Raw genomic sequence first — 25064 nt, forward strand, 5'->3', positions numbered from 1 at the left:
GCGCCACCTAGCTGCCCCCTACAATGTACTTTTAAAAGTCATCCTGCGCAGTGGATAGAGCACCGGCCCTAGATTCAGGAGTACCTGAGTTCAAATCCGGCCTCAGACACTTAACACTTACTAGCTGTGTGACCCTGGGAAAGTCACTTAACCCCAATTGCCCCGCAAAAAAAAAAAAAAAAAAGTCATCCTAAGGGGGGGCGGCTAGGTGGCACAGTGGATAAAGCACCGGCCCTGGATTCAGGAGGACCTGAGTTCAAATCCGACCTCAGACACTTACTAGCTGTGTGACCCTGGGCAAGTCACTTAACCCCCATTGCCCTGCAAAAAAAAAAAAAAAAAAAGTCATCCTAAGGATCTCAGTGTCCTGAAAACAGAAAAAGCAATAGGACCTAATTCAGTGGTGTAAAACTCAAATAAAAACAGGAACCACTAAATCATACATAAGGATTCCTGTGTGCATATTGACTTGGTTTAAAAATGTGAAATCTATGTTTTATTTTATTTTTAAAAATATTTCCAATTTACATTTTAATCTGATGTGGATCATACCTGAGAGTGTTGTGGGCTGTGTGTTTTGACATCTCTGACTTACTGGATAGTTGGCCAGTTATAGAGACTTAGGTTCAAGTCCTATGGTAAAGAAATACTGGCTCTGTGACCAAGAACAAATCATTTACTTTTTAGTGCCTCTGGCACTTAGCTTAGTACTTAGCTCCACTAAGTTATAGACAAGTTTCCAATTCAAACTGGAAAAGAGAATATTCACATCTAGGGAAATCATAAGTCTTGGTTCTACCACCCCATCACCCACCCTGAAAAAGCTAATTTTAGTTAATTTTAAGTATGATGAATTTCTACATGAACTAACCAATCAATTGCACTATAGTATAGTGGGTTTAGGTATATCCTATTTATTCGAGTAAAATAGGAATCTATACTCCCCCCAAAGAAGTGCTGTAATGTGCTTCATTTTTACTGAAAAATAAAACAGTATAAGATCTCTTCTTGAAATCCAAAATAATTGAAGCTGGTGATAATCCCCCAAACTAAAAACGGTATTTTTTCGAGGGACTTTCCCCTAGTTTGAAGGGTTTTTTTAAAAAAACTTTTAGTCTTAATATTATTATGAAGGACCCATGTGAGAACTGAAAATACTGTATAGTTCTTATACATGTTATTTCCATTTTCTAACCTAGGTTACTGTCTATTCTCTGAACACACTTCACCTTTTCCCACCACTAAGTATTTACTCATTCCATTCTCTTAATTTCAGGATCTTTCTCTGCTCCCACCATCTTACATTCTCTATTCCAAATTCTTTAATATCCCACTCTAATGATACTTCTTTCCTGAAGCCTTCCAGGATTCCCATGCAAAGAAATGATCTCTTAATTTGTATTACATTTTGTATTCCTTCTTTTAAGATTCTTCATCTTATTGTAGTTAATCTATGTACTTGTCATCTCCTCTACTAGATTTTAAATTCTTTAAGATCAAGGAAATATATCTTATTTATCTTTATAGTCCCCATAGCATAAGAGATCAATCTTTAGCCACATCTTGTTATTCAGCTTTTAATTCAATTCTGTCTACTAGCTCAATAAGTAGGCCCAAAGATGACTATAGGGGAATATAGCTACAATTCTGATTTATGTATTATATTGATAAAAATATGCTCTGGTGGTTCTCTGGGTAACCAATCTTGGGCCTAATATAGATTATACATTACCAACAAAAATCTACTGAATGAATTTGGTCATTTTATGTGAATGAAAACATAACCAGTTCAGATTAAATTTTGAAATCACACTCTTAATAAGCTTATACAATGAATAGGATAATAAGATTAGTGGGAGGGTACCTCTTACCTTCAGAAACTTCACTAAATCCTCGTAAACTTGTAGACAACTGTGAGTAGTCAGAGTCTTCATGAAAGATTCCACTATCAGTTCTTGATTGTCGACGGATGAGTGGTCGATCTTCCCACCCCATTAGTGACTCTTCTGCTTGTCCTTCAATAGCTTTAGCAAAACAGGTACAACAGGGACTGCACTTCTTCATGATATATTGATTAATTTTAATGTCAAAACACAGCACCAAAATATACACTCCATAGATCAAAAGCAGCACAGTTCCTTCATACCTATGGAACAAAGAAAGTTGTGGCTTATTTTTACAATACTTAGATAATTTGTTTAAAGTTATAATTGATGATATTCAAGAAATAACCCATTAGGTTTTTGGTTTCTTTTAAAATTGTGATTTTTCCATAAGCAAAATGTAGTAATACCTGGAAATGTATTAAAATGAAGATTTGTTTATTTCACAAGTACTAGTGAATGGCAGAAAACCATCTAATCAGTATTTATTATATACTTTGTGTCAAGCACTGTGCTTAAAGATACAGATACAAAACAAAAAAGAAAACAGACAATCTCCACTGTTAGGGAGCTAGGGGAGACAACATGTTTATATGTAAAAATGTAGGGAATAAATACAAAGCAAATGTAAGCTAGGAAATGAGAGAGTATGCTAACATTAGGAAAATCAGGAAAGGCTTCATTGTAGAAGGTGGTGCTTCAATTGTGTCTTGAAGGAAGTGAGACAAGTGAGGTGGGAAGTTCATACCTGCAATGAGGAATGGTTGGTACAAATACACAGAGATGGGAAATGAAGTGTGCTTGAGAAACAGAAGCGCACATTGGTTGGTCCATAGAGTAGATTTGGGGATGGGGGGGAGTAATACACAATGAGACTGGAAAAAATAGGTTAGACCAGATTGTTAAGGCTTAAAAATAATCAAAGCTCATATTTTATCCTAGAGGCGACAGTGAGCTACTAGAATTTATTAAATAAGGGATTCACATGATCAGATCTGCCTGCATGTCAGGAAAATGACTGACAGTAATAAGAATGGTTTAGAGAGGAGAGAGGCTTGAGGCAGGGTGACTAATTAGGAAGCTATGATGATACTCTGTCTAAATGAGAGATGATGGGGCTGAACTAAGATAGTAGGCCTTTGAGTAGACAGAAGGGACCAAATATGGTCCCTTTGTGGAGATAGGAATGGCCAGATGGGACAAATGAATAGCTATATGGATTGAGACAGCATGAGGAAATGAGGATAATGCTGAAGTTTTCAACTAGGATGTTAGAAAAATGATGGTGCATTTGACAAAAATACAGAAGTTTGGAAGTATGATGGGGGATGGGTTCTGTTTTGAACATGTTGACTTTTAGATTCCTACAGGACTTCAAATTTGAGATGTCCACTGGGCAATTGATGATACAGGACTAGAACTCAGGAAAGAGACTAGATTAAAACTGTCCTTAGACGTTTGAGACATGGTGTATATAGTCTGTGAGCCATCTACTTAGAGATGATAATTAAACCCATGGGAGTAATGAAGTCAGCAAGAGGCAGATTGTAGAGAGAAAAGAGCTGCTTTAAACGTTGAGGTACAGAGATTCACTTTTACTCACTTCCCTGATTAAATTTAGTTATGATAAATAATGTGCTTAAATTTGCCATAGGACTTTTCTACTTTCCACATGCCCCTGACACAGGCATGTAAAAAGAAAGAAGAGTGGCCCTAGAGGAAAAAATACTTTTGTGAGGTGACAGGAAATGAAACAAAAGGAACATCTCTCTTGGGCATGACAGCGGATCAAGAAGACAGCAGTGAGACAAGCCAGAGCATAGAACATTGAGAGGCAATATGGAGAATAATATTCCAGGTTAAAGGAAATAAATTTTCTTTTCATTTGCTTGGGTCTCTCTCCACTGACTCCCTTGACCATAACTTAATGGTTTTTGTTGTCTTACCAATAAACTTGATTGTCAAATATTATGCCCAAAACTGCTGCTATACTGATTGCATATGCCACACAATCTCTAAACATGGGCCAACAAGATAGTTTTGAAACCTGTAAAGTTAAAAAAAATAGTTTCCATTATAATGGTCACTTTTTTTCATCAGATATTATACCAGTTCTGTTTTTTTAAATGGTTTATATATTTGTAAGTTAAATATTAACTCTGAGAAAATTATTCCCATATAGGAATTACAAAGAAAAAATATTTTGCTACCCACACTGATTTTCAGAAATTGGACTAAAGTTTTGACAGGTTAATTGATGTGTTATTTTACTGCTAAGTAATAAATTTGATTGTACTCTTTGGTCCATTTTGTGGCTTTGTCCCTGAATCTCAAAAAGTTTACAATTTCTTCATTTGAAAAGATGATCAGTCGGCAATTATTAAGAGTTTTCTTCCATACCACAGTAGAGAACAGCCCACAAGCTGCACAGATGCCAAGAAGATTATAAATTGCAGATCCAAGGATGGTGCTAATTCCAATATCTCCTTTGGTGACAAATACCCCTAGGAGCAATATAGTAACTGAGTTAGTAGTTGAATTTGAAAGAAAAAAAAGATCTAACACCCAAATGACTTATTTGGAGCAGCAAGGTAAAACAAACTGGATTTACCTAGAAAAGCTGTAACTAATTCAGGAGCTGAGCTGCCTGCTGCCATAAAAGTTGCTCCTGCAACATCCTGAGACAACCCAAGACCTGAAGATACATGAAATGAGTGTTACTTTCATTAGTGGCAAAGACATAAGATGAATGTGGCTTCATAACAAACAGAAATATGTTTTCAAAGAAACAGTTCCCCACTGCCTCATGTAAGAATGTATTAATTATTAAATAAGTTAGAAAGTGGAATTCAGGGAATAATGAAAAGGGAGGAAATGCTGTTTTATTTTAAGATGTTCTAGCTTATGGGGGGCAGCTAGATGGCGCAGTGGTTAAAGCACCGGCCCTGGATTCAGGAGTACCTGAGTTCAAATCCAGCCTCAAGACACTTGACACTTACTAGCTGTGTGACTGTGGGCAAGTCACTTAACCCCCATTGCCTAAAAAAAAAAAAAAAAAGATGTTCTAGCTTATGGATCCTTTCTCAGAATTAAAAAAAAATAGAAGTGCTAAATTTCAGTTAGAGATTAGTGAAAATAGTGATGTAAATTTGTTTTCCTATCCAAGTTCACAGACCCCCTGAAATGAATTTCAGGCTAAAAAACCCCTGGTCTAATGGCCATTGGAGTTGGAATGAAACATAGATTTAATTCCCATCCCTTATGGTTATTGACTGTAACCCTGAAGCAAGTTTCTCCACATCTCAGAAACCTGTTTTCTAATTTGTAAAGTGGGGATGACAATCATGACCTGACTACCTTTCCAGGGCTGTTAGGAGAAAAAGGGCTTCACAAACTTTCAAGTGCTAGAAAAATGTGAGGTTTATGTTTTTTAGAAGAACACTTGTTGAATATTGCAGAAAGGGAGGGGGAAACAGAAAACCTGTTTACAGCCCAAGAGTTATAGGAGGCAGTGTGGTCAAATGGAATTTATGTCCAATTTGGATTCGAAAAGTGGGCTTAAGGCCTACATCAGTGCCGTACTACTTACATATCCTTATTAAGTTCTATGGCCATCTAACTGCTGTGAGCCTGTTTTTTCATTTGTTAAATGAGAATAAATGCTCTTTCAAAGTGTTGTTGTGAGGATCAGGTGAGAGTATCTATATAAAGTGCTTTCCTTATAAAGTAAAATGAGGCTGGACTAGATGGCCACAAAGGTCCAAAACCTGATTCTATGATCCTTGATCCTAATTTTCCCAAGAAGGACATATAACTAATAGTAAAGCTTAGCCTAGGCCCTAGATCTCCTGACTCCCAGTCCAGAGTATTTTCTAACAAACATTGCTTCTCTAATTATTATCATTAACATTGTTATTATTAGACCTCCACCAAAACAGATTGGCACCACATCTATAACTTATAATAGTCTTAGACAATTGTCTGGAGTGCTGAGAGACTTGTCCATGTTCACTTAGTGTCAAAGGCAGGACTTTTGAACTAAGGTCTTCCCCCTGCCAAAATTAGTCCTCTATCCCCTATTATGCTTGTACTTAATTTCCCAGATGACTAAATTGCATGAAGGGATAGGAATAGATATCTTTTTAGCTACCAAGCCTAGCAAGCATCAGCAAAACACATCTAAAACTATTTCTGACAGCAAGGTGGAGCAGTGGTTAGAGTGCTGGCTCTGGAGTTTAGAGGACCTGAATTCAAATCCAGCCTCAGGCACTTATGAGACATTTAACCCTGTTTGCCTCAGTTTTCTCATCTCTAAAATTAGCTGGAGAAGGAAACAGCAAATCATTCCAGTATCTTTGCCAAAAAAACCCCCAAAACCCAACCCAAATGGGTCACAAAGACTCAGGCATGACTAATCAACTAAACAAAAACAACTATTTACAGGATTTAGTTAGTTGATAATTTATTCATTTTGATCAATGGGTCACTCTTCTCTTCCTCAGATCACCCCAAGGCTTAACTAATATTTTAATTTGGTTTATCTGAAGTTACAAAGAAAAAAACCACAACAAATTGTTGCCCAGAGACACAAATACTAGTATGGCCTGGTAGCTTTCTATAGGTTAATAATGATGATAGTCATTTCCATATATAGTAGGGCTGTGAGGTTTGCAAAGTTCCTTTCAGATCTCATTCTGTTCTCACAACTCTGGGAAATAGATGCTACTATTACCTCCATTTTACAAATGAGGATACTAAGGGAGGCTGATAAAGTGATTTGCCCAGGGTCACACAAGCTACTTACTAAGTGTCTGAGGCAGGATTTGAACTCATCTTCTCGACACCAGGCCTAATGTGCTATCCATCCACTGCACTACCTAGCTCTTAAGCAGAACATTAAAGTATGAAGAATGAGGTTAGCATAGCATGCTAGCACTGAAAAGAACTGCAGCATGCTTACAATGCTAAGTGACTCAAATTGTAATGAACTCTTTGTATAAGCAAGTACCTTGAACTCTTGCCTTATCTTGGGCCATATTTTACTGTTCTACCATCGGATCTCATCCTGATTCTTCTGGACCTCAAATGCATCTTCAGACTTTGGTCCATATTTCCCAGATGTCTTTTGTCAGCTTCTCTGATTACTAACCTTTTCACTGAATGAAGCCTGGGATCAGATCCCATGTCTTTTCCATATGAAGCCTGGGATCAGATCCCAAGTCTTTTCCATACTACCTGTATGACCTGGAATAGGACACTTAACCTCTCAGTATCTCTCATCTATAAATGAGGGTTTTGACTAGACTTGCAAGGACATTTCTAACTTTGAATCTATGATCTTTAGAGTAAAATATTAGTGCTATGGATTTGACTTTGGTCCAGGTCATGGAAAGGTCTCAACCATAGCCTGTCTAGTCCAATTGCAGTCAAGGGCAAACTGTTGGGATAGTATATAAGCCTGAATATTAAAACAAAAAATGGTTTATTTCTTCATAAAGCACACTAAATCGAAATGTATTAAGTGGGAACAAATTATTAACCCTATTTGATTAACCAAGAGGGACTGAGAACTATGTGTATATTCTAAGCTTAATGTACTTAGCTATTATCTTAAGACACTGAGCTATTATTTTCATAAAATACATGCACATATACATATATATATATATATATATATATATATATATACCTCTCTAGTAATAAAGAAGACCTGGGGGCAGCTAGGTGGCGCAGTGGATAGAGCACCAGCCCTGAATTCAGAAGGACCTGAGTTCAAATCTGGCCTCAGACACTTAACACTTACTAGCTGTGTGACCCTGGGCAAGTCACTTAACCCCAATTGCCTCACCAAAAAAAAAAAAAAAAAAAGACCTGGAAAAAAAAAGTTTAAATGGGCCAATAAGCAAAATGAGTATACTCTTTCAAGTGGCTATCAGTGTTTTTCATTTTCTTTTTCTTTTTTTTTTTTTTTTTGCAGGGCAGTGGGGGTTAAGTGACTTGCCCAAGGTCACACAGCCAGTAAGTGTCAAGTGTCTGAGGCCGGATTTGAACTCAGGAACTCCTGAATCCAGGGCCTGTGCTTTATCCACTGCGCCACCAAGCCGCCCCCTCATTTCCTTTTTCAATGTCTATTTTTTATCCATTTCAAGTGTGGAGGTATACATTTTCCTACTTTCATGTTATTTCATTAGCTTAAGTAGTAATAAGATTAGAGCTTTAAGTATGTCTCTTGAGGTATTTTTCAGCCTTTCCGTTTGTTCAAATCAAAAGTAACCTGGAAGGGAGAAGAGAAAGATAGCTATGCTGTGCTTTAAAAATGCTGAGAAAGTATGGTAATATAGTCAGGAGCTAGATTAAAAGTCTTCAATGAGTAGATATGAACTCCCTGTTAGATTTTTGAAACAGTATGAACCTGGGAAAGAAATTCCAGGCAGAGGAAACACCATGACCTATAGCACAGAGGCAACAAGATATGAAGCAACACAGAAGCGAACAATGAATAATCCCGTTTGACTAGAGTGTGGAGTATATCCATGTAGCTGAGCAATGAAATTCAGGCTGAAAACACAAGTTAGCAAAGACTTTGAATATCAGGCTAATAATAATAACTTACATATACACTTCAAGGTGTGCAAAGAACTGTATATATGCCATCTCATTTGATACAAGCTTGGGAAGTAAGTATTTTTTTTATCCCCATTTTGCAGATGAGGGAACCAAAGCTAAGGGATATTTAAGTGTCTTGCCCAAAGCCATACAACTAGTAAGTGCCTGAGGCAGAATATGGAGTCTGGTCTTTCTCAGATCAACACTCTCATCCACCATGGCACCTAGAGTTAAATTTGTTGAGTCGTTTTTCATCCAGTCAGACTGTACACGACCCCATTTGGGATATTCCTGGTAAAGATACTGAAGAGATTTGCCATGTCCTCCTTCAAAAAAGTTAAGGTATTATACTATATTGTGATCAGTGGTGAAAAAGACATCAAGGACTTGTAGGGTTGCAAAAGTGAGAATGAGGGAGAAATAGATGCATTGCACTGGTCTATAAAATGTTAAAAGAACTCAAGAAAGGCATCTCTTCAATATATTGGGTATATCTATGGAGGATTTATAGAAAAATGCAGAGAAAAATCATCAAGTTTGAAGAGGTATGAGTGATCCTGACCCAGAAGTGATGGGCACCAGGTGTAAAATGAGGCTTATATTTTTAGACATGACCAATGCAAAAACTTGTTTGACCTAAATAGTCTTATTTGGCCCAAATATTCATTTTTTCTCTTTCTGTTTGTAGGGAAGTGGCTTGGGAGTTCAGAGAAGACTAATAGTAGGGTTGCTTTAAAAAAAAAAAAAGAGGGCCATGGAACCCATTTTAAAATGTGCAAAAGAAAACAGAAGGAAATCCAGAAGGAAAAAAGAGAAGGACAGCTTTGAAAGTTACACTATTCTATTCAAATGAAAGCAAGTTGTAGATAGTAGATTCACATCTCCATGTGTAATCCTCTCTGCTTTACTTTGTATATGGAAATGCTCATTTGTCGCAGTGTTTGCTACGTCCAGATTTTTAAAGCCGCAAATGGGTTGTGGTTTGCACTGCCCACATCTATGAGATGATATAGCCATCTAATTATTAAATTATGTCATGAGCTAAAACACAGAGCCAGCTTCAGAATTAGGGCAATCTGGGGTCAAGTGCTGTCTCTGACATACTGTCTATGTGACCCTGTGCAAATGACTTAATCTCTCGATGTGCCAGGAGACTCTTGAAGACTATAAACTGTGGAGCAGAGTCCAAATTAATTAAGGGGGGTTTCTTAGTTGGGCATTCCATATACCAATAAAATCTTAGGTTGGGTTCCCCCCACAAAAAAGCATCATATTTGCAACTGCAAACTATACATTTTTCTATAGGAATAGAAAGGAAGGAGGCCTACTAGTACTAAATAATAATAATAATGGCTAACATTTTTATATAGTATCTACCATGTTCCAGGTGATGTGCTAAGTACTTTAAGAAATATCTCATTTGATCCTCATAATAATCTTAGGAAGTAGGTGATATTGTTTTTCTCATTTTACAGATGGAGAAACTAAGGTAAATAGTGGTTAAGCGAGTTGTCTAGGGTTGTACAACTAGTAAGTGTCTGAAACTGGATTTGAATTCAGGACTTCCTGACTCTAGGCCTGGTGCTCTAACCACCAAACTATTTAGCTGCTGAATCTCAAATGATACTATGAAGCAGGAATCATTAAAACTATTTGGTGCTGGTTTTAAAAATAGATAAATTGATCATAAATTAGATAAACAAGACTTAGAACATAGTAGCATAGAACTAAACAAATCCAAAGAAATCAATTACTGGGGGAAATATTCACCATTCAAACAAAATGCTGGGGAAACTGGAAATCTGTCAGAAGTTAAGTTTTAGATCAGTATCTCCCACCACTTGCCATGATTAATTCCAACTGTACACATGACAATATAAAAGGTCATATCATAAATTAAAGCAAAAGAAAAAGTGATTACTTTCATAACTATGGATGAGAAAGAATTCCTAACTGAAGGGATAGAGATGATCAAAGATAACAATTACAATGATACGATATTGGAAAGATTTTGCACATGCAAAATTAATGCAGTTAGAATTAAAATTTGAAAAATTCATTGTAGCAAATTTCTCTGATTAATATCTTATATCCACAATATATAGGAAATTGATACAAACACAAAAGGACAAGAATTATTCCGCAATAGATAAATATTCAAAAGATATTACCCCTTTGCAATGGAATATTATTTTACCATAAAAATGAAGGCAGGGATAGTTTCAGAGAAATATAGGAAGACTTATGTGAACTGATACAAAGAGAAATGAGAAGAACTAGGAGAACAATTTATATAATAATAACATTATAAGGAAAAATAGCTCTGAAAGGATGAAGAACTCTGACCCATGAATTACGATTGCAGAGAACTGGTGATGAAGCATGCTGCCCACCTAATGATAAAGATGACAGACCCCAGATCTAGAATATAATATACATTTTCAGATGTAGCTAGTGTAGGAATTTATTTTTCTTGGATATACATATTTGTAACAAGGCTGTAATTTTTCTTTTTCCAATAGTACAAAGGAGAAAAATAGATCTTTTAAAAAAATTGGGGGGCAGCTTTTATGTGCCAGGAATTGTGGCTAGGAACTGTGCTAGGAATTGGGGATACTTATGCCAAGACTGATATAATCCTTACTCTCAAGGTGCTTACATTTTATTCGGAGGAGAAAACATATACACATATAAGTATAAACAGAATAAATAAATAAATAAATGCATGGTAGTCAGGGAAGGTGGGAGGGCACTAGTAGGCAGGACAGCAGGAAAGATTTCATGTTGGAGGTGGTTCTTAAGTTGCACTTTGAAATAGGAAAGGAACTCTGTGAGGCAGAAGTGAGGAAGGAGAGTGGTCTAGGTATGAGGGATAATTGGTGCAAATATATGGGATGTAGGAGATAGAGCACCATGTGTGAGGAACAAAGAAAAGGCTGGTGTGGCAGCCTCACAGATTGCAGCAACTCTATGAAGTTGTGTTCTATAATAATGAGATAGGATGATCAGAATTCATATTTGATCCAAGAGGCAAGAGGTAGCCATTGCTGTTTACTGAGTAGGGGAATTACAGAGCTAGATCTGTGCTTAAGAAAAATAACTTTAGCAGCTGCATGGATGATGGATGGGAGAAGGGAGATGTTTGAAGTAAGGAGTGTAATGAGAATATTATTGCAACAGTTCTGATGAGTCTGAGCTAGGGTGATGGTCATGTGAGTAGAAAGAAGGGGATGGATTTAAGAGATATTGTAGAGGTAGGAATAGTATTTTTTTCTTTTGATTGAATATTAGGGTAAAGGACAGTAAATGAATTCAAGGGAAACTCTGAGGTTGCAAATTGAGGTAGCTAGAGGGATGGTGGGGACCCTCAACAGAAATAAGGGAATTTGAGAAGAGGGGAGGGAGTAGAGAAGATAATAAGAACCCAGGTCTCTTGACTGCCAGTTCCATCCTCTTCTATCCTTACCATATCATATTCCAGAAAATTCTGGAGAGCTAGTCAACTTAATCATATTGGACAGCAGCATATTGTTGTTGTCCTTTGTTTTCAAAGAAGACCAATAACATGATGGGGTGGATGCCTTGATGCATGGATGAATGTATTTAAGTGAGGCAAGGTTGCATAAAGTTGTCAGCCTCACTCTCTCTTCCAGAGTCATCGAAGTCCAGTGAGAACACAAAAATAAGGATGACTAGTGATGGCTCAGATGACCTTGGCATCGTTTTTTTTGTTTTTTTTTTGGTGAGGCAATTGGGGTTAAGTGACTTGCCTAGGGTCACACAGCTAGTAAGTGTCAAGTGTCTGAGACTGGATTTGAACTCAGGTCCTCCTGACTCCAGGACCAGTGTTCTATCTACTGTGCCACCTAGCTGCCCCTGACCTTGACATCTTTGATGTCTGACTAAGCTCTAAGTGCTCCCCAGCATCTGCTTTAGATACCTTCATGGCCATTGGAACAAATTGTTCTCCTCCTCCCATTCTGTCTAGGGGGAAGTCTTCACATGCTTGGGGTAGACGTCCCTCTAACTCACTGAAAGTTTGAGGCCTGTCAGTTATTCTGAAGCTTGTTTAGCCTGTGTGCCAAAACAGTTTTACTGGGGTGTGGCAACAGTCCATGCTACAGCTTCTTGAAGCCACAGATGAGGATTGGGTGAAGGTCGACACCAAAGGTGGAGGAGCAGTCCTGAAAAGAGTTCAGCAAGCTCTCCCACCAGAGATGCTAGTCCTCCCTGACCACCCTATATACCCCACAGCAGCATATATACTCTACCCAAGTGACATTCCATGAAATTAGAAGTGCAGGATTAAGTAACAAAGTTCAAGCAAATGCCCAACCAGAAATAACATAGAAAAGTGACAATTAAAATTCAAAATGATTACATCAGAAGCGGTCTATCTTCATCCATTGCTGGCTATGAAATAATCTGCTTTGTTCTGAGTAACTGGCCCTGGTCTTTTGGATATATACTTCTGAAGAAAGGGTCATTTCTCAGGATATATAACATCTGAATAGGAATGATTCTCTTCACAGTCTTGTGTTCTCTTTAAGGGAGAGTAAGGAAGAAGCTTATTGCTATCTTTGGATCTTGCTTTAATTGGAGGTGGGAGGACCACCTCTATGCAGAGTTATAAGGCAGGCTTCATCATCAATCTAGTGATGATTGCTCACTACATTAATTAGAATTCTCTCCTTTTTATTATCTTGGTCATCATATAAATTGTTCTGGTTCTGTTCATTTCACTCTCTGTGAGAGAAAGAAGCTCACCCAGTTTTTCATTGCATGTGTTTGTATATAAGTGAAGATGTCTAAACTTGATAGACACATTAATAAGCTGTAATGTATTAAGATTCTAAGTCTATGATATAAACTCTAATGTCTCTGAACTCTGGAACACATTGGTTTCTGTCTTCTTTAAATGTCTTGAAACACTGACCTCTACCTTGGGTAGCACAACAGATTAATCCTTCTGTTTTTCTCTATCTCTAATTGAATCATGAATTTGTTTTGATAATTCTGTGGTCACTGTGCCTGGTATCCTCTTTGAGATGTGATTTAAAGGTGTGATTATAATGCAATTGGTTTTTTACAAAAAATTTACAAACATACCAGAATTTATATATCTAAATCAGCATTGTCCCCTTCAATGTAGTTTCTTTGGGAGGTGCCATATGCTTAGTCCAGTTACTTAAAAGAAACTCATTACTTCAGAGAAATGGTGTTAGGACAGCGCTAGCCTCAGAGTCAAGAGAGATCTAGATTCAAATCTCACTTCTGACAGTGTCTCAGTGACCATGTGTATGTTATTTAATTTCACTCAGTCTTAGTTTATTCATCTGTGAAATGGGGACAAGAATACTTATAATTCTTACTTCATGGAATTAGGAGTTAGGAGAATCAAATTAGATGATTTATGTAAAACATTTTCTTTTTTCTTTTTTGTTTGTTTGGGTTTTTTTTTTTTTTTGGTGAGGCAATTGGGGTTGTGACTTGCCCAGGGTCACACAGCTAGTAAGTGTTAAGCGTCTGAGGCTGGATTTGAACTCAGGTCCTCCTGACTCCAGGGATAGTGCTCTATCCACTGCACCACCTAGCTGCCCCATAAAACATTTTCAAATTTTAAAGTGCTTTGAGAATTTCCAGAAGAACCTGCAAAAAAAAAAAATATATATATATATATGTACACATACATCACTTTGCAGTTTGATTTTATAAATTTGTTTATCTGAACCATTATGCACACCAGACTCCCGAAGTCATGGATGCAAAGGAAAAGGATCCCCCCACACTTCCAAATCTAACACGCATTACAATTGTTATGGACTTTCATTTGAACTTGAACCATTTCCCCATTTATTAAAGTGAAAACAACATTATAAAGATTTTTTTTTAATGCTGTTTGTTCAATGCTATTTGGTGCATACTCCTAGTAGCATACTGGAACCCCAGGTTGCCTGCTTGCTCTCTTGGCTTAACTGAATGCCCAGCCTGACTCTGCATTACCATCCTTGCCCTCTCTGACCCTTATATTGCCTTCCATGCCAACCCCTATACCATTAGACTGCATTGTGTACCTACTGACCCTTTCAGCTTAATTAGTTAGAATGCACTGAGAGCTCCTTGTGCCCTGTGTAAAATTAGAGGTCATCCAAGTGAATCTCAATCACGCTGAAAGAGAAAAGACAGAAAAGAGATGAGAGACGAGAGAAACTCTTAAGGGGAGGATGAGTGTCCTCTTGGCAGGGAGGAAATACTATTCTTAGTCTCTTTGTTCTCCAGAAAAGCTTATCTTCTATAAATTTCACAAGGATCAATAACCAAACGATTCACCCAGACTCTGAGCTATCCAAATGCTACCCATGCCTACTCCCTCCTTATTTTTTTCAAGTGTAGCTATTTCAGCTTAGAGTTATAATCTGTATTTCCATCCTAGAAACATGGAAAAATCACTAAGATGACAAGCTGAAATTATTTTCCTTGTTTCTATTAGATTTTTAAAATTAATGTTTTTTGTTAAAACTTAATTTTTTCTTTTAAAAAGTCTTTACAGGATTTAAGATAACATTATGGAATGAGAATTATAGTTTCTAATTATAGTCACAAAAATAGAGTTCCAATATATACTAAATATTCAAGCACCATGTTTTGTGGTAGTAAAGAGCTAGAAACAAGGTGAGTGGTCAGCAACTAAGCAATGGGCACTGTGAATTGCCAGCAACTAGGGAATGGACAAAGTGAGTGGCCAGCAACTGGGAAAGGGCTAAAAAAAAGTACACACGGTAAGACCAGGATTTACCTTTTTCTCCAAAACAGGGGTTAGTTTTTGTTTTTTTCTAAAAGGCAACACCTTTTAGTCCCTGGGACTTTATTGGCCTCTATCTCTCTTGATACACCTTCCTAGTTACCTAAGGGCATAAAAAGTCCTACTCATGTGGAATTGGGATCTCACTGGAATTGGAATTGGTGAAGTTTGTTTTGGAAGGCAAGAATAATCTGCATGTGAAGGAGAGAGGGACAGGAATCGTATAAAAGACTTTTTGAGGAGTTTTCTGAAAATCTTGAGGGTTAAGTTTGTGTGGTGTAAGGGTCTAAAATTCTAGCTAGTCTGTCTAAAATATCTAATGAGTGGTCGCCAATAAATCATAAGCTTTAGCAACAGTTAGACTTTTAAGCATTTATTAAGGAGAATAAGAATTTGGTAAAGAGAGAGAGAAAGGCCTAGATTCATCTATCTATCAAAGAGAGAGTGCGTTTCTAGTTCCACTCTCCATCAGAGTCCACATGAAAGAGAGCGAGAGCCCCAGCCTTGCCCCCTCTTCCTCCCCCAAGCCAACGTCACTTCCTGATGCCAAAGAAAAGCCGCATGGTCTTGCCCTCAGAGGCCTTCTCCTCATGGTGGAGCTTTCCTACAGGAAGTCTCCAGCAGGTGGCATCAATCATTACAGTCCCCCTTTTGTTTCTTCAAGAAACGGGGTGTTTCCTTGATGAAACAGTCAAAAATAACAGAATATAATACCCTATGCTAACTAACAATATGTTAATAACAATATAGAAAAGGGAGAGAGGAAAGTTTTGTCCAGGGGGCAGTCCCTCATGAACTGGCACTTTGACATTGGCCTGCAAACGGAGGGCTTCTGCAGAGAGTACATGTTACAGATGGCTAACCACGAATAGGAAAACTGAAACCTCCATCTTCTGATCTTCTGGTTGGGTAAGAAATTTCCCCTACCCTGTCCCTTGAAATCCAAAGTACTGCTCTATTGATTTGAAATCAAGTAAGGGAATGAATTTCACAAATAAGTAGTTATCCCTTCAACATCACAGAGTTAGGGACACAGTACACATCTGGAAAATCCGTGGAAATTTTTTTGTCTCTCCTTTTGTGCCAGAAAAGTCAAAATTATTATGGTATTAAAAGGTAAAATATATTGATATTATATAATACTATACATATATTTTATAAATTTCTGAGTTTCTAAACTTTTTATGTCATCTGCAGCTTCCACACAACTCCTTCAAAATTCCCACTTAATTTCTTATGCCAACCTGTGATATATTGAAACTGTCATGGGGAAGGGATAACTGTAGAATTTAATTTCATATGTCTTAAACTTACCTTTTTCTGATGACCCTTTGATTTTCTGCTCCTCCCTAACCATGATTTGTAGACTTTGATCATACCCCCTCTCAGCTTTCATTTTCCAAGATGAAAGTTACTAATCTTTTTTTAGTCTGTCTTCAAAGGGCAACAACCATGCCCTTCTTGGAATACTACAGGGTTTTGTCCTTGATGATTTAGAAATGTATTCAAGAAAGGAAATCTGCAAGAAGGTCCCAAGACAATAGTGTAAAAGTGTGACTATAACTCACTGGCAAAGCTCTTTGTGTGGCTCTCTACACTTGGAAATTAGAGACCTTTGAATCCTAGAACTAGAGCTGACCAGAGACTCTCTATCCAACCTTCCCTCTCCTTTGAATAATAAAGAATCTGAAGCCCCAGGAGGTTCTATGTTCTGCCCATTGTCCATGTTAAGCAAAAACTGACTGTAGTTTCTTTTTCAGGGAGAGAAAGAATTTGCTCTTTACAGTGCCTGGAGTAGAAAGGCTTGCCCATAGCATGCAATAAATATTTATTGATTGATATTTTACCTTTGAATTAATTTGCTGCAAATTGTGAAAAAATTGTGAAATTGTCAAAAGGCTTGTTTTTCTATCTTTGTCTGTGACCAGGATGAGTAACTTCCTGGGTTGTTTCCATTAAGCATGGAGTTGTAATCATTTATTTTTTGTTAAAATGATGTATTGATGGGGTAGCTAGGTGGCGCAGTGGATAAAGCACCAGCCCTGGATTTAGGAGAACCTGAGTTCAAATCTGGCCTCAGATACTTGACACTTACTAGCTCTTTGACCCTGGGCAATTCACTTAACCCTCATTGCCCCCCCCCAAATATATATATATATATATATATATATATATATATATATATATATATATATATATACTGATGAAACTCTCAAATTTTTTGGTCTTAGGACCTTTAAACTATTAAAAATTGTTTAGTATCCCCAAAAGAGTTTATCTAGGTTTCATCCCTCAAAGAGTTTATGTGGATTATATCTATCAGTGTTTATTATAATGGACATTAAAAAATCTTAGGGGCAGCTAGGTGGCGCAGTGGATAGAGCACCGGCCCTGGAGTCAGGAGTACCTGAGTTCAAATCCAGCCTCAGACACTTAACACTTACTAGCTGTGTGACCCTGGGCAAGACACTTAACCCCAATTGCCTCACTAAAAAATAAAAAAATTAAAAAAAATAAAATAAATCTTAGTCTTTTTATTAAAAGAGATTTGAGGGGACAGCTGGGTAGTGCAGTGGATAGAGCACAGGCCCTGAATTCAGGAGGACCTGAGTTCAAATCCATTCTCAGACACTTGACACTTACTAGCTGTGTGACCCTGGGCAAGTCACTTAACCCTCATTGCCCTACAGAGAGAGAGAGAGAGAGAGAGAGAGAGAGAGATTTGATTATGTGGACCCTCTGAAAGGTTCTCAGGGATCCCCAGAGGTCCTCAAACCACACTTTGAGAACCACTGCTATAATGGATAGAGTGCTAGACTCCAGTCAAGAAGACCTGAATTTGAATACTGAATGACATTTATTAGCTCTTTGGTCTTAGACAAATTACTTAACTTCTTATTGGATTTTCATCAGGGCATCAGGACATCACTTGTAAAACCAGGGGGCCTGATTCAATTACCTCTCTATCTATGATCCTATGATACCATTTGGTGTGATGCAAAGAACATTGGTTTCAGACTCAAAAGGTTTATGTTTGAGACCCAGCTTTTTCATTTACTAGCTATGAGACCATGGGAAAGTCATTGTATTTCTCTGAGCCTGTTTTCTCATATGTAAAATGGGGATGATTTGTGCCTCACAGTTGTGGAAAGAAGGTATTTATAAACCTAATAACCCTATTTAATTATAACTAAAATAGGTACTTTTGTTAAAATAATCATACACGTTGTCAAAGAAAAATAACCAATGTATGTAAGCTTGTTTGCTTTTTTAAAATGCCAGTGTTAGTATTATATTTATATCTATCAAACCTCTCTTACTCAGTCTCCCTTATAACCAAAATGCTTGCAAAACATCTGGCTGGTTCAGGACCACTGAATAGCTGATAGTTATATTGTTCTAAAGTCTGCATAGCACTTCATCTAAATAATCTCATGTGAGCCTCATGACACTATCCTGAAGTGGGAGTACAGGCATTATTATTATTTTTTTTTTTTAGTGAGGCAATTGGGGTTAAGTGACTTGCCCAGGGTCACACAGTTAGTAAGTGTTAAGTGTCTGAGGCTGGAATTGAACCCAGGTACTCCTGACTCCAGGGCTGGTGCTCTATCCACTGCGCCACCTAGCTGCCCCAAGTACAGACATTATTATCACCATTTTATGAATGAGGAGTCTTAGCCCATGGCTAGTTAAGCGCTAAAGGTAAGATTCTAATCCAGATGCTCTTGACATGGAGCCCAGTGCTCATTCCACTCATTTCCTCCAGGCTGTCTTTAACATAGCATAGCTAACTGGTCCATGGGAAAATATGATCCATGACATTGGGCATGCTCAGAAGTGATGCTGTGTTAACCAGCTCAGCTAACCAGCCATAGCTTAGCCAAATAGCTAAAAGTTCAGCAGTAGCAGATTTTAAGTATTATTGACCTCAGTGATTAGTCCAACAGTTGGACTAACCTATGGCCATTTGTAGAGCCCTAACTATAGTGAGATAAGCAGGGTTTTGCCCAGGGTATCCAATTTAGATGGTGCAATCTTATAATAGCATAGAAAAAACACAGACCATAGTGCCTAATTAGTAAGATATTAACTATAAGATAGGGTGAGGAGAGCACCTCTCCAGCCATGTCCTGTTTCTTTCCCTCCTGCCCCCACTGCAGCTCAAGGCAGGTCACATGTTGTGTTATTTTCCCTCCAGAGAAGTTTGTGGCACAAAAATTCCTAGTTATGTCTTTGTCCAGAACCAGCATGCCTTGCTTCAGGCTGGGTCACTGAAGTGGCTGGACTAAGTTATCTCTTAGATGCCTTCCAGTTGGTTCCGTGGCAGGGTTGTTATGTGGCTCAAATGAAATAATGAATGCAAAGCACTTTATAAATATTAAAGCACTATCCAAATGCCAGTTATTATTATTATTAGTAGTAGTAGTAATGGTGGTGGTGGTTGTGGTTGTAGTAGTGGTGGTAGTGGTAGTAGTAGTGGTTGTGGTGATAGTAGTACTAGTGGTGGTGGTGGTGGTGGTGGTAGTAGTAGTATGCCTACAAGTCTCCTGGCTTCCAGTCTGGTGATGACTTCAATTCCAGAACCTTCTAGAGCAATACAGAAGTATACTGGTTATTTTTTAACAACCCAGCTCTCTGGGGAAAAAATGCATAGGTACATTTTTACATTTAATTTATTATTAACACTTTCTCAAATCTAAACATCCAATAAAACAATAAATCAATCCCTGATTTGTATGGATTATGGATTTCTGAAGTGTAAATGCTCACACTGAAAATTTAACAGTTGACTCTCACAAGCTGGTTAGAGCTGACTCTAGCACATCCCTGCTCTAAAGTCAGAAGACCTGAGTTCAAATATTGACTCTTATTATTTCTATTTGTGTGATCTTTGGAAAGTCACTTAACTTACCTGAGTGTCAATTTCTTCATCTGTGGACATAAATTTCACTTGTTTAATTTTTAATGTTAAAGATATAATTTCAAAATTTCAAAATTTTCTACATTTAAAATACAAAATGTCTAACACATAGATCCCCATTCCTTAATTTAATAAATATGGTCAGTGTTTTTTGAAGATCTTATAGAAAATTCATTATCATACCATGAGAGACAAAGGCAAAGCTGCTGGTGATGTGTAATAATATACTGAATAAATGTAATAAAGCAGGAGTGCTGTGCACTCGTTAGTATTATCTATGCCAATCTGTAATGTAGAAGACCACATGCCAGTACTTGATATACAAGGTCCCCTGAGACCTCATCAGATTTTCCAAAGATTCTCCAAGAGTGACCCTAGGGAACCCTAACAGTCCAGATGGAAGAACTTCACAGCACTTACATTCACTGATGACTTCCAGAGAAGGTAAGAAGTATTCATCACAGACGATCGATATGGCCATGAGCATGTAAAGGATTATTAGGAAATAAATTATGATCCCTCCATCTGCTTGCTCCTGTTTGGTAAAAAATCCTTCAGGAAATTCCGATGATGGAGCAAAGACACATTGGGTGTTGTTTTCTAAGAGAAGAAAACAAAAAACAAGAATAGTGTGTGTCAACTAGGTACCACTCATGAGTTTATGAAAAGATATTTTGAACCATTAAAAGATTTTTGCAAAAAGTAAAAGGTATCAAGTTATTATTTTGATACGGTAAGTAAAAGTAGGCATTTTTATTGGTTTTGTTTATTTGTAATAAAACATAATGCTCATGTCATGTATTTTATTATATGTATTTTATATTATTATATTATTTTGAATTATGTTGTATTGTATTATATGATTTCACATCACATATTAATTATATCATCCTGTTGGGGGCAACTAGGTGGCACAGTGGATAAAGCACTTGCCCTGGATTCAGGAGGACCTGAGTTCAAATCCACCCTCAGACACTTGACACTTACTAGCTGTATGACCCTGGGCAAGTCACTTAACCCTCATTGCCCCCCCCCAAAAGAAAAGAAATTATATCATCATGTCATATCACATCACATCCCATCTCATCTCATCTCATCAAACCATGTCATGTCAGATCAGATCAGATCAGATCAGATTACATTAGATTACACTAGATTTTCTAGAGGCAGCTAGGTAACAGTCACTAGAGCACTGGCTGTGGAGTCAGGAAGACCTGAGTTCAAATCTAGCCTCAGACTAGTTGTGTGACTCCAGGAAAATTATTTAACTTCTTTCAGGAGGTAAAATGAGGACCATCAATCATTACACCTACCTCTCAGAGTTTTTTGTTGGGTCAAATGAAATAACATATGTAGATCACTTTGTAAACGTTGAAGTGCTATTTAAATATGAGTTATAATTATGTATTTGCGATTATGATAATGTGCTTTTTTCACTCCAGACCTGTGATTTCATTGATATAGGGAAACCCTTGGTGGGGAACCCTCCTCTCTCAATGCAGAGCTTCAACTGCTCTGCAACTTCTACTTTTAGAAAGTTTCCCGTGAGTACTTAGAGGTCATCAATTAGTCAAAGAATATTTTAAAGTCCCTATTATGTGACAGGCACCATGCTAAGCATTGGGAATACAAATATAAAAAAAAAGAAAGGTAGTCCCTGCCCTCAAGGAGCCTACAATCTAATGGGAGAAGATAAGACACCAAAAGTTAAATGACTTTCCCAGGGTCCCACAGCCAGCATGTGTCAGAGGCAGGGTTAACTCAGATCTTCTTGACTGAAACCATTCTTCCTCTCTTCACTAGATTATACTAATACTTTATTCTAAATTTTTATCATAATTATTAGTGTTGATAATAATGATGAAAGGCAGTGTTTCATAAAGGATAGAGAACCTGTCTCAGAGTCAAGAAGACCTGATTTTGAGACCTGCCTCTGATTCACACTGGCTATGGGAGCCTGGGCAAGTCTTTAAGACTGTAAGTTGAAAAATAGCTGCCTATCTACATCAGTGCCAGTCACCTCACTGGGATTCCCTGCACTGATGAAATCATAGATTTGAGCAAAATAACAACTATGACAATGAGGAGAATAATTACTTTAAATTATATAAATATATAATGACTATATAATGCAATTATGTAATTATTATATTATGTAAATATAAAATGTTATATAATATATAAAATCAAACACACAGCTATAATTATTATACAATATATTAAAATATACAATCACATGCAGATATTACATAAATATATAAAATAAAATATACTGCATATAATCATGTTAAATAAATTATATATTTGTAGATATATGATTACATGAAATGTTATATAAATGTTTTATTTTTATAAATAATAGTTTATGTTACATAAACATATAATAATATGACATATATATGGTGATGTGCAAAATATCTCAATATACCATTATGATAGAATAGATAAAACATGTCATATATTAAATATAAAAGATATAAATGTAATTATTATGTAAATATCTAACATCTAGCTATATCACGTTTATTTATGTTCTTAATTTTTCCTGATCATTTGTAGGTATATTTATATGTAAATATAGTTGTGTTATTATTATGGTAAATAATAATGATAGCTAATATTCCTATTCTTTTTAAGGTTTGCAAAGTTTGGCACAGATATAAGTATTTTTCATTTATTAATTTCATTTAATCCTCACAACAACCCTGTAAGGTAAATACTATTATTATCACCATTTTACAAATGAGGTAGCTGAGGTAGAGTGTCTTACTCAGGGTAAAGCATCCAGGAAATGTCAGGAGTAGGGCTCACACTCTTGGTCTTCCTAACTCGGGGTCCAGAGTGTTACCCACTTGGCCACCTAGGTTCCAGCTTCCTTACCTCCTCTTTGCTCCTATGACTAAGGTCATGCTTTGTGTAACTTCTCCATTACCAGGGCTGTGTCCACCCCCCCACCCCCCATCTCCAGCAGTTTGTGTCACTTGCCCCAGGCACAAAATTCCCTAGTTATGGCTCTGTTCATGATCCTTGACAAGATGTCTCACTTCAGACTGGGCTCTGAGGTGGCTGAGCTAGTTTATCTCTCTAAAGATCCCTCCCACCTGGCTCTGAAGGAGAGGACCTGGATTTAAATCCTGCCTCTGAGAATAAGGTGTACATAGCATTCCTATCTTTAGCCAAAATGCAGTCCTTTATCTGTAAAAGGATGTGCTTGGATCAGATGGCCTTTGAGATCCCTGTCTCTGGAGATCTATGAATCTAAGAGCATAGTATTAGAGTTGGAAATCACCCTAGAAACCAGCTTGGCTACTTACTACTCACATGGCAAATTATTTCACCTCTCTGGGCTTGTTTCCTCATCTGGAAGATGAGGGGTTTGGACTCAATGACTTCTAAGTTATCTTCCTGCTCTAAATCATTTGACAAAAGTCTCTATTCGAGTTGGTCCATGGACTGTGGCAGGTGAAGACATTTCTATGAAAGGAATTAATGACATAGGACGAATTCAAGCAAGGGAATCACCCCTTACTTCCCCACCTCTCCACATCTCTTTACTGCTGGTATTATATGCAGATCCTAATCTAAAAGATTTCTCAGTAGAAGAGCAGCCCTGCTCAGGAGCCCTCCCTGAGTCCCATTTATGTCCAGACTCTACCGACACTCTACCCATTTTACTACCAGAATTTCCTTCCTACAAAGGACTGGCCCATGAGAAAAGGTCTGCAGGTGCGTGAATGGGGTGGGTGATCTTTGAAGAAAGGACGTAAGAGCCAAATTCAGACTAACCCTCCTCCTCCCTGAGTTCTCCACTCTTTCCTGGGGTATCTCTGAGGCTCCACCTAGGAAAGTAAAACCATTTAATCTATTTCAAGCTGATTAAAAACTAGAACAAATGCACCAAAAAGCATGAAATGAAATGAGCCCAGTGAAAAGGCAATCCCCTCCCGGGCAAAGCCAAGAGGAGAGACAATAGCAGAAACAGCTGAGACATCTACCTGTGTCCCTCGGGAGCCGTTGCGGATGGGAAGCCCCTTGGAGAGGCAGGTGGGCTGTGGTCCAGAGAATTCCCAGCAGCACGAGCCTCCTCCAGTACCTCAGGCTGGCTCCCTTCTCCATTTCCCTGCTTCTTGGATGCTCTGTGCTGTGGGAAGAGACAAAGAGGATTAAGCTCAATCATGTGAGGCAAGTCTCCTGCCTAGTACCCTGCCCCCAGCATATCTCAGCCAGGCCAGTGTGTTAGGGGGGCGATGCTGGTTGGCTGTCTGGCTGGGTCCATTCACCCTCTGGTCAGGAGACTTCAGCAGGAGCAGGGATAAAAAGCAGAGAAGTTAGTAGATTAATAGCTTATGGAAGGAGGAGTCTGACCTCTAGCCTTTCCTAGTATTGTGGTCCTCTTAGGGCATACAGAGGAGCGGATTTTTGAGTCAGTGGGTATGGATTTGAATCTAGGCTTTTCCACTTACTAGCTCTATGATACTTCATCTCTTGGAGTCTCGTTCTTCTTTTCTACGTGCAACAGCCAGGGGTGTACCCCACTCGTAGGTGGTTGCCCCAGATTCTAGGGACCTTATGGATCTACATAACCATAACTCATAAGCCCACACTGATGTGTTTCCTTTCTTTATCTAGTTAGCCAGAGTTCACAATTGATATAAACGACAAAGGTTCTTTAACCTAGGGTCCATAAACTTAAAAGAAAATTATTTTATAGCTGTCTTTCAATATAATTAGTTTTTTTGAATGCATTGAAAACCATTATTCCAAAAAGGGAGCCATAGATTTCACCAGACTGTCAAAGGGCTCCAGGACACACACACACACACACGCACGCACGCACGCACGCACGCACGCA

The 25064-nt window shown here is 37.8% G+C and overlaps 1 protein-coding gene across 1 annotated transcript in view; it reads right to left on the bottom strand.

The window, feature by feature from the left end:
* SLC24A5 (solute carrier family 24 member 5) overlaps positions 1-24347 on the bottom strand; it is a 28510-nt gene extending 4163 nt beyond the window's left edge. Inside the window, exons 1-6 of the mRNA XM_043985077.1 lie at positions 24208-24347; positions 20633-20812; positions 4495-4578; positions 4284-4387; positions 3830-3930; positions 1872-2146 (exon numbers count right to left, since the gene is read on the bottom strand). Coding sequence (XP_043841012.1) covers positions 1872-2146; positions 3830-3930; positions 4284-4387; positions 4495-4578; positions 20633-20812; positions 24208-24328 — 865 coding nt within the window. The 5' untranslated portion in view covers positions 24329-24347. The remainder of the gene's footprint in view (positions 1-1871; positions 2147-3829; positions 3931-4283; positions 4388-4494; positions 4579-20632; positions 20813-24207) is intronic.
* Between the last annotated feature and the right edge of the window lie 717 nt (positions 24348-25064).

The sequence above is a fragment of the Dromiciops gliroides genome, chromosome 2 (genome assembly GCF_019393635.1).
Source record: "Dromiciops gliroides isolate mDroGli1 chromosome 2, mDroGli1.pri, whole genome shotgun sequence".
Lineage (NCBI taxonomy): Eukaryota > Metazoa > Chordata > Mammalia > Microbiotheria > Microbiotheriidae > Dromiciops > Dromiciops gliroides.